The sequence below is a fragment of the Pinus tabuliformis genome, chromosome 9 (genome assembly GCF_031772625.1).
Source record: "Pinus tabuliformis cultivar Carrire ecotype Pingquan chromosome 9, CPIR1, whole genome shotgun sequence".
Taxonomy (NCBI): Eukaryota; Viridiplantae; Streptophyta; class Pinopsida; order Pinales; family Pinaceae; genus Pinus; species Pinus tabuliformis.
The window spans coordinates 623,240,704-623,250,745 of NC_142307.1; the positions used below are offsets into that span (position 1 = coordinate 623,240,704).

Below are 10,042 nucleotides of genomic sequence, written 5' to 3' on the forward strand. Positions count from 1 at the left end.
CGCCACCCTCTAGACCGTTCCATCATCAACTTTTCTAATTAAGGCTCGACACATATCCCATAGGGTTCTGTTTTCCTCCATTCATCCCCATCGTGGATATCATAAAATATAATACATAAATAGAATATATTAGTTTGTTTTTCTTTTTTACTATTATGAAATTATAATTTTGTGCATTATAAATCTATAAATAAAAAGTATGCTTATAATTTTGGCAAATATTTAAGGTAAATTTAGTCATGACTCAGGGTATCTAAGCTGTCAAAATCACCGAGGATGGCCTAGGCCTCGGCCACATGAGCCCTTAGCATAGCTTGATTTTTGTGTGCGGGGTTTGGTATTAATGACCATTTCACTAGCCACAACTCAGGGGTATCTAAGCTGTCAAAATCACCTAAGATGTTAGCCTAGGCCTAGGCCACACCAACCCTTAGCATGGCTTGATTTTTGTGGGCGAGTTTCGAATCAATGACTTTTTCACCATAAAACACCTTAAAAAAACACCTTATCACTATTTATTCTACACTTTATAAACATACATAACATATATTAATTCTTTTTAAATTTAAATAATAATAATTTTATGAATTTGTTTTCGTAAAATATAATAATTAAAAAACATATATCATTTTTTTTATGTTGTTTAAAATATATTTTAAAATAATAAATAAATTTAACAGGTTAGGTAAATTTCACCAAATAATTTCTTATTTCAACGAACCCCTTATATCAAATTTAATAAAAATGAAAGACATACATAAATATCAGAAAAACTCTAAAACACAGATAATCCAACATGTGATCTCTATATTTATTTCAAACTTCCACATTACATCGATGGGATGAATGCACAGTATCATGGTGGGGCGAATATGCCAACCTCAAAGGCAAACTATTATTGAAATTCTTAGAAAGCTCCCATGGAAATCAATGTTCATTAGATCCTGAAGCGATCCAGCGCACTCTTTCCACTCTTTCCATTTAATTCCTAGTTCCAGAAAGCTGCCAAATACTCTTCAAGCTTATATCCTAGGTATAATGCTGGCTGTTGTTCAATCACCATGCTTGTTGCAGGAGCAATAAAAGCTTCATATGAAGGCAAATAGAAAGTGGGAATTGATATGCGTGCAATCTGCATATTCGTTATTGCTCGATGCTCCACACTCCTAAATCTTCCATTGCTCACAACCTATTACATTCAAATAACAAACAAAACAAATTGAATAAATACTATAAATTTCTTGCATCGACAGAGAACTAACTATATGGATCTGCTCATTCTTTCTAACCTGCAGCTGATCTCCCAAATTTACCACAAATGCATTAGCTATGGGTTCTACGGCAACCCATTTTCCATTTCTTAATACTTGCAGGCCACTGACATTGCTTTGCATTAACACAGTGATGGCACTTGCATCTGAATGGCTTGCTGCACCAATAGTTAGATTTGGGTTTGGGCATGAAGGATAGTAATTTATATTCATCACTTGGCTATGTTTTCCACGAATTTTATTCAAGTAATTGGAATCTAGCCCCAGAGCTTCTGAAATTGCAGCTAGCAGCCTTAATATCAATGCTCTCAACTCACCAGCATACTTGCCTGCAATATCTCTGTATCTTTTTTTTTGCTGAAGCAAGAGACGAACCTTCTATTTCATTGAATCTAAAGAAAAGTTACATAATGTACAATAAAAAACCAACCATTTACAAGGATTCAGGAAAAAGGTTCCCTGCCAAAGATAAACCACCCCCCCTACACTAGTAATCACCAAACCCATGAGAAATATAATTTGCAAGGTTACAAGACCCCCAACCAAAAGGGAAGCTTCGGAATTCCACATTCCCTTGAGCAAACAGTCAACCGCCATCCCCTCGACCACGCAAATCACGTGTACAATGCAATAGGAAAAAGTGCGCCACCTAGACGAGCTGTGATAACCGATCCGGCCCCACAAAACAGCATGGACAATCCAGACCGTTGATCTGGGCTGCTGGATCCAACGGCCCGGAACCATATCGCACGACCAAAATGATCGAACGATAGTGTGCGATGGAGGGCGGTTTTCACAACCACCCCTCTGCCACGTGTTGGAAGCCCAATGGAATCGCTTCCAAAACTGCAAAACCGGTAACCGCCCAAGAGTCGTGCGATCACTGGAAAACCGGCTTGGGTGTGGTTTTTCTTCTCGAAAGTGGAAAGAGTTTAAATTCCAGTCGCCTGAAACATCCAACCTCCCGGCCCGCCAATTCTTTCTTCGGAACATGAAGCCTAGACTATGCCTGTCTGAAATTTGACCCATCAAGTTGCCCTCCGAGAACCTGAGGAAACCGGTCAACATACTCCGGGGAGAAATGAGACCAGTCTCTGGTTTCCCTCCTTCCAATAACATACTGAAAGACAGTGGTTGCTTTAACTGAAAAAATCATTCCATGCCAGTTACCCTAGCACGATATCGAAAAATTTCTCTATCCTCTGTCGCTTGTTCATCGCATAGAGTTTTTATACGACTCTGAGGCATCTCCTGCCATTTCATTGCCATCCCGCATTCTGCCTTGTTCACACCTTGGTTGGCCAGAATGTCTACTAGCTTATTGGCATTTCACCGGACATGGTTGAAACTAACCGATCGAAGACCCTGGAGGTGTCCTTGAATTCTTTGGTAGACTTGGATTAATCTCCAGTGATTTGAGACTTTCTCCGGCCTCGAACCACAACTGATTCTTTTCACCGAGTTTATGGTTATCTCTGAGTCCGCTTCTATAATGACATTTGAGCCATGGTTCTGAATCAGAAACTCCAGGCATTGCTCCATAGCCATTAATTCAGCCATATTGTTGGTGGCTCTTCCTAAATGGCCATGGAAGATAAAGATAATACCTCCTTCTTCATCTCTTAGCACCCCTCCATAACCAGTTGTTCCCGGGTTGCCTTTTGAAGCACCATCAATGTTGTATTTCAGATAGCCTTTCGGTGGAGGATTCCAGTAATCCTTCTCTGTAACCAATGCTATATCCTTCCTGTTTTGGCCTTGTGGAATAATCCCTTGCATTCCCAGTTGCTTGAGGGTTCTCAACTCAGTTTCTGAGGGGGGATTCTTGGGGTGATTGCGAACTGAAGTACTAACTGTCTCCTTGAGCTGTTTCAAGATCAGGTCAAATAAACGGTGAGGAGTGGACTTTTCATTCTTGAAGATTCTTTTATTCCTTTCTTTCCAAACATTCCAGATAATGAAACTAGGAGTGAATGCCCAGGCCAAATTAAGGAACTCATTCTCCGTATAATTTTTTCTCCACTTGTTTAGGGTGTTTATGATACTTCCTCTGTCCCTATCAGTCTGATGGAAAATGGAAGCAAAGGAATCCCACAACCAGGTAGTGAAAGTGCAGCTGTTAAGAATGTGCTCCATTGTTTCCTCATTCTCTTCGCATAGCTGGCATCTAGAAGGCCCTATGACACCCCTCTTCCTTATGTTGTCCCAAGTCAAGATTTTCTTCTGATGAACCAACCACATGAAAAGCTTGATCTTCATCCATCCTTGGTGTCTCCAAAGGTTCAGCCAGGTATTGTCCAGAACACCAGAATCTAGCCCAAGGAGAATACCTTTAGCCTCCTTAAGATTAAAGGTGCCTTTAGTGTTGTTGCCCCATCTCAACTGATCCTGCCCCTCTGTTACCAAGATCATCCTTTGTTTTAACAAGTCCCTGAGTGCCTCTGCTTTTATTTTTATGGGGTTGTCATCTCTACAATCAATGTTTCTCCATCTTCTCCACTTATTTGAGTTATGAGAAAGATCCCAGAAGTCCTTTACTTTGTTTAACCCTTGGGAATCTGTTACCTGCTTGAGGCTTAAAAAATCCTCATTTAACAGTGTTGGTTCTTGCTGCCATCTATCCTCCCAAAAGAGAGCCAGATCTCCTTCTCTGATTTCCCAGAAACTATTTTTTTGTACTAGGCCTCTGTTTTCCCAGGCTTTATTCCAGATATATGAGCCTTTTATATTTCCAGACATTCTTATGAGATCACTAGTGTGCCAGGAGTTGGCATATTTTTCTTTCCAGATCCTTGCCCAATGTGCTTTTGGTTCTTGAACCCATCGCCACCAAAGCTTGGCTCCAAGAACTTTACTAAGAATCTCCTGATCATCTAAGCCTAGACCCCCGTGGCTCTTGGGTTTGCAGATTTTGTCCCAAGAAACAAGGGCCCATTTCTTCCTTGTTTCCTCCTTACCCCAAAGGAAATCCCTTTGAATATTTCTGAATTCTTCTAAGACAGCCTTTGTCAGCACTAACCTGCCAGCTAGGTTCAAGGCTCTAATGGTCCATTTTTTGACTTTGTCTTGCATCTTATTGAGCACCTGTTCCTAGACATTCTTGAGCATTGGTCTGGCCGTGAGAGGGACTCCCAAATACTTTGAGGGGAGGGAATCCCTTTGGAAGCCAAGAATTCTGGAGATATTTCTCTGAATAGCAATGTTAGTGTTAAAGAAGAAGATTTTTGACTTAGAGAGATTGACTTCCATACCTGTAGCCCTAGCAAATTCATTAAGGATTTGATTGTAGGCTGACGCTTCTTTGACTGTGGGGATGCCTTGCAACATGGTGTCATCAACAAATTGTTGGTGAGTTAGTGCCTGACCATTTTCAGTTAATTGAAGGCCCTTGATCTTGCCCATGGCCTTGGCCTGCTTGATGGATCGACCAAGTCCTTCCATCATGAGGATGAAGAGAAAGGGAGAGAGCAGGTCTCCCTACCTGAGGCCTCTAGAAGGGCTGAAGATCTCAGAGGGAGATCCATTCACCAAAATTGAAAAGCTGGAAGAAGTCACCAGAGCCATAACCCATCTGACCCAGTTGTGATCAAACCCAAAAGCAGTGAGAACCTTCTTGATGTAAATCCAATTCACCTTGTCGTATGCTTTGGCAATATCCAATTGCATGATCATTCCAGCCTGCCTTTTACTGGTTAGCGTGTGAACCACCTCATGGGCTTGGATAATATTATTTAAAATTTGTCTGCCCTCCACATAACCTGATTGTTCCTCTGACACTAAAGAAGGAAGTAGAGGTTTGAGTCTGTTAGCCACTACCTTGGATATTATCTTGTATACTACATTACATAAAGCAATGGGTCTGTACTTATCTGCAGTTTGAGCTGATTCCTGTTTGGGGATCAGGGAGATGAAGGCGATGTTGAGGGCTTTCAGAATAGTTTTGTTTTTCCTGGAATCCTCCACAACATTCAAAATATCCTGTTTGACTATATTCCAGCAAGCTTTAAAAAAATCCACATTGAAACCATCCGGGCCTGGTGCTTTACCATTCTGCATATCTTTGAGAACCTCACTGACCTCCTCTTCAGTTACTAGTTTATTTAGGTTAAAATTGTCCTCTCTAGACACCAACTTAGGGATGTGACTTGTAATCTCCTTGATGGATTGTTCCCTGTCTGAATTGTTTTCCCGAGTGATGCTTTGGAAATGCTGAACCAACACAGCTTCGATATCCTTATGAGTGATCTGAAACTCCCCCTCCTTATCCTTTATCGTCGAGATTCTGTTATAAGCTCTGTTAGCCATGGTAGATCTGTGAAAAAATTTTGTATTACGCTCTCCTTCTTTGAGCCATTGCACTCTAGACTTTTGCCTCCAAAATATTTCCTCTTGTTTGCATAAATTCTCCCAATCTTGATGGTGTTTATCAGCTTGATCACTTTTGATTTTGTCAAAGCCATCTTTGATCAGTGCTTGGTTGAGTTCCTGAATTTTGATTTCCACTGATTTTTTGTCCTCGAAAATGTTGCCAAAATCCTTCTTGTTCCATTCTTTAAGCCTGAACTTAATGTGCTTTAGTCTTTTATGAAGAAGGAACATTTTTGATCCCTGGAACTGCAAATCTTCTGACCACCATTTTTCAATGTTACTGATGAAATCTGGGTGGGAGAGCCAGATATTCTCAAATCTGAAGGGTCTGTTCCTGGGAGAGTCTAAACCCTTGATTTCCAATTGAATCGGCCAGTGATCTGATCCTCCAAAGGGAAGAACTTTTGCTGTTATTTCCTTATCTACAAGCATAAGCTCCTCTGATATCATAAACCTATCTAACTTAGAGGCTACCTGAGCCTCACCTCCTCTTTTGTTGTTCCATGTAAAAAAACCATTGCTCGTTTCTGAGTCTACCAGTTTCATATTATCTGTGAATGATTGGAACGCTAAGGAGTCTTTGCTTAGTGCTCTGGTACCTCCTTTTTTCTCCGAAAGAGATTTGATCATGTTGAAATCCCCTCCTATGATCCAAGGAATTCCAGCCTGTCTGTTCCTGAGATCCATAAGGGAGTCTATCAGTCTGAGTTTATCATCTATTCTTTGAGGGCCATAGACATTTGTGACCAGGAAGGTATCCGAAACCCCCACTGGTTGAATAACCACTGATAGATAATTTCGAGATGCCTCTGCATCTATTATGCTAACTTTTTGGGGGTTCCATAGAGTGAGAATGCCCCCCGTTGTGTTCTCTGCTTTGACTTCTAGAAACTCAAACCTATTGAGCCATTTGCTATGGATTTGTTTTAATTTTTGAATGGAGCATTTCGTTTCTTGGATGAAGATCATGTTTGACATTGCTTGTTTCATTCTATAACTAAGCATTCTTTGTTTTCTTTTACTGCCAAGCCCTCTGATATTCCAAGATGTGAACTTCATTATTAAAGGTTTGTAAAGGAGTAGCTGGTTAGGTCTTTCATCTTACCTGAATCTATCATTAGCTTTCCACACTCCATCAAGAGCTCCCGGATTTCTAGTGGCTAATCCTGGAGTTGATTTCATTGTTTTCACCCCTCTGTACTCCTGCTTGTCGATGGTTTTGCCTTTATCAAACCCCCTTTCCTGAGTTTTCCATAAAAACAACTGCTGTATTCTGTTGCAGTCTTCTTGAGGTAATGAATCTATCCCTCCCGTGGTTCCCTGCATCAAGAACCCTTCCAGATCTAGGTGTTCCTTATCTAGAATTTCCTGAAGTTCATGGTCCTCCTGATCTATTTCACTCTGGGTCATTTCCTGATCCATATCCAATTCTGTTTCACTCCTTATAGTCTCTTTCTTATACCCAATATCTTGTGTTGGGTTGTAGTCTTCTTCCTTCTCCTTTTCAATAGTTTCTTCCTCCATAGATTGGTCTCCTTTCATAATTTCTTCATTTTCTTCCAGAACTTGAAACTTATTTTGACTGACCTTTTGCCCTTCATTATGTTGTAGCTTTGGTCCTTTTTTACCTCCTTTTCCTCTGCTTGCCACTTTCTGAAAGCTTTTTGTGTCCTTCATTGTATTCGGTTTGCTTTTGTTGTCAGCTTTACTCAGAGGGCAGTCTCTGAACAGATGTCCATGTTCATGGCATTTACGGCATCTGAACGGGATATGCTCATAATCCACTGTTTGTACCCATTCCTCATCAAAAACTTCCAAGATTACTTCATCCGGAAGAGCTCCTGATAGATCCATTTCCACACAAATCCTTGCAAAGGAAGTATATTTGCCCCTTCTAGTGGCTTCCGAAGCTTTGACAAAACGACCTAGTTTATTGCCTATAGCAGCAAGCGATTCAGTTTGCCAGTAATCAAGAGGTAGAGAATAGAGCCTTACCCAGACAGGAACTGAGGTGAAAGTCTCCCGTTCTGGAACAAAGTTCATCACCCAAGGCCGCATGTAGAGGCCAGCTGCTGCATAAAAGTATGGTCCTCCTTCGAATATTCTGTCTTTGTCTTCGATATTTGTGAACACCACGGTGAAGAAACCCTTTGACCCAAGATGTAGATCGATGCTTCCTTTGGGTTTCCAGTGAAACTTGATCCACGTCTGTAAGGCCTTTTCAGTGGGCCATAAACCCATGAATTTACAAATAATGGCGTAAGTCCCCATGTGTTCCCTGTGCGCCTGCAGAGCAGGATCATTTAACACTACTCTAGGAGTGATCTCCATTTTGGGTCTGCAAGGTCCCTTTTGTTTTTTTTCTCTTGCTCCCTGACTTTTGTCTTCTTCCTCCTTGTCCTTTGTGCTACTGTTTTCCTTGGTTTTGGCCCCATCTGTCTCCTTTTCATTATTTCTTTTCCCTTCCTCCGCAGTTTCTCTGACATTACCTAGTGATGTCTTACCTTTGCTGGCAACTGCATCCTTGTAGGAGGGAGTGGAGCTCCCTCCTCTGCGGCCCTCCATTGGTAACAAACTCTGTAACTCGCAGATACCCTAGCTACGCGCTCCTGTTTCCGACACCTGGTCTCAAGTTATGCCATCGTCAGAAGAATATCATCCTACCTAGATCCACTAGATTCTTCAACACCATCCCTGCAATATCTCTGTATCAAAAACTCCAAGTCAAACAAGTTAAATTCATTTCTAGTGCTCTATGTCTTAGTTATTTTATTATAGATAAACTTTTGCTGATAACCTGTAGGCTGCAGGTTTTTCAGGCCAAGAGTCGATGAATTCTTCCAGAGGATGACAAGGCTGCGTGAAATAGTCCACCCAGGTGAGAACTTTGTCTTTGCTGCGATTGAAGCTCGTAAAAAGCCGGACTAGCTGCTTTACGTCCTCTGAGTAGAGGCATGCTCTGTCTTCCAATGGCATTTCGTAAAACTCTTTTGCTACCCCCATCATGCTTTTGATGACGTTCTCTGAAACGCCATGGTTCACTATCTGGTATCAACAAAATTTATAGTCAGAAATGAAACTTTACCTAGTCACTGATATAAAAAATCAACCAAAAGTATAAGCAATGACGGGAGGCAGAATATAGGTGTATACCTGGAAGAAACCGTCCTCTTCACACGCACGGCTGATTTGATGGACTACAGTTGTTCTGTTAGGGCCGTCCAGATCTTCTAGGTCTATCACAGGAACGTTCTCAGAGTGACAGATCTGTGGGCGCTCATGGGGAGGCAGGATATACCTGTCCTGCACCTTGAGGTTGTTAATTCCATTGGACATGAGCTTTTCAATTGCACTACTGAGCTGTTGGGTCTGCACCTCCATTGTAGGAGACATCTTCCTCCAATGCTGCTGATGTGCAAATGTGTGATATAGGTATTTATAGAGTTGAGATGCATTGGCCAATGATTGAATTTTGATCGGTTGAGGATTTGCGATGATGAAATTCTAATTAAATATAATGAGATTTGAATTTAATAGTGGTCGTTTCACATCAATCAACGGATTGATTTTGAGGACTGCGACGAATCCAAAACCCTAGTGACTCATGAAATGCTCGTTAAATATTAAATATTAGCCGAAATTGGTAATATTTATTATCGTTATTTTAAATTGCAGAGCGCAATCTTTTCCCTGCGATTTGGTTTTTCTTTTTAAAGAAATGCGTGACTCTATAACATTGCTAGTGGGGGAACGCATCACGCAACGATAACGTGGTTTTCAACTTAAAAAAAATAAATTTTGAAGTCAAAAGAATATATATATCCTATCGCTTTCTAATCAGTCCATAGCAAATTCACATATAAATTTTTTGCATCAGTCCATTACAAGTTCACATATAAATTTTGCTTCGTCATTTCTATAGTAATACTAACTAAATTTAATATCAAGAGACAAGTTAACTTGAATTTACATAAAAATTAACTAATTTATTATTGATAATATAAATATATTGGTATTTACTATTTTCATGGTAAAAGAACCCATGAATGATTATGGATTTTATATGGAGTTTTCTTTTTCTTTGATTTATGAAAGCATTTGTGGCTGTTTCTTGACTAAGGAAAAACCATAGTTGTATCTTGTGTGTTTCCATTCAAGGGATGGATATTAGCATTTCATGATGAGATGTCTTTACATGGGGTTGAGTTGACGCTGGAAGACTCTTTTATGTTGTAGAAGTTTTTCTCCCATATTTTCTAGATTGTGAGTTGAATAATTCTTAGCTCCTTTTGAAACTTTTGGATCTTACAATCATCTTGACTTATTCTTAGAATCTGGAGGAGGAGAGAGCCTTTGAGAAGATGGACAAACATTGTGGACATGATGACTTATTCTTGGAATCT

The 10,042-nt window shown here is 40.4% G+C and overlaps 1 protein-coding gene across 1 annotated transcript; it reads right to left on the reverse strand.

The window, feature by feature from the left end:
• Nucleotides 1–988: 988 nt before the first annotated feature.
• LOC149150142 (protein DMR6-LIKE OXYGENASE 1-like) lies at nt 989–9,020 on the reverse strand. Its single transcript, XM_089442713.1, has 5 exons — nt 8,793–9,020; nt 8,437–8,684; nt 8,144–8,261; nt 1,290–1,649; nt 989–1,189 (listed from the first exon to the last, which is right to left on the reverse strand). The coding sequence occupies exons 1-5, from the start codon at nt 9,018–9,020 to the stop codon at nt 989–991; spliced, it is 1,155 nt and encodes a 384-aa protein (XP_089298839.1).
• Nucleotides 9,021–10,042: the final 1,022 nt, after the last annotated feature.

What these genes read in the sequence shown, in the direction of transcription:
- LOC149150142 (XM_089442713.1), bottom strand. Translation starts at nt 9,020, where the DNA reads ATGGAGGTGCAGACCCAACAGCTCAGTAGTGCAATTGAAAAGCTCATG. An exon ending in AAGAGGACGGTTTCTTCCAG is followed by an intron (nt 8,685 to 8,792) that starts GTATACACCTAT and finishes TGTTGATACCAG; the next exon opens with ATAGTGAACCATGGCGTTTC. An exon ending in ATTTGGGAGATCAGCTGCAG is followed by an intron (nt 1,190 to 1,289) that starts GTTAGAAAGAAT and finishes TGAATGTAATAG; the next exon opens with GTTGTGAGCAATGGAAGATT.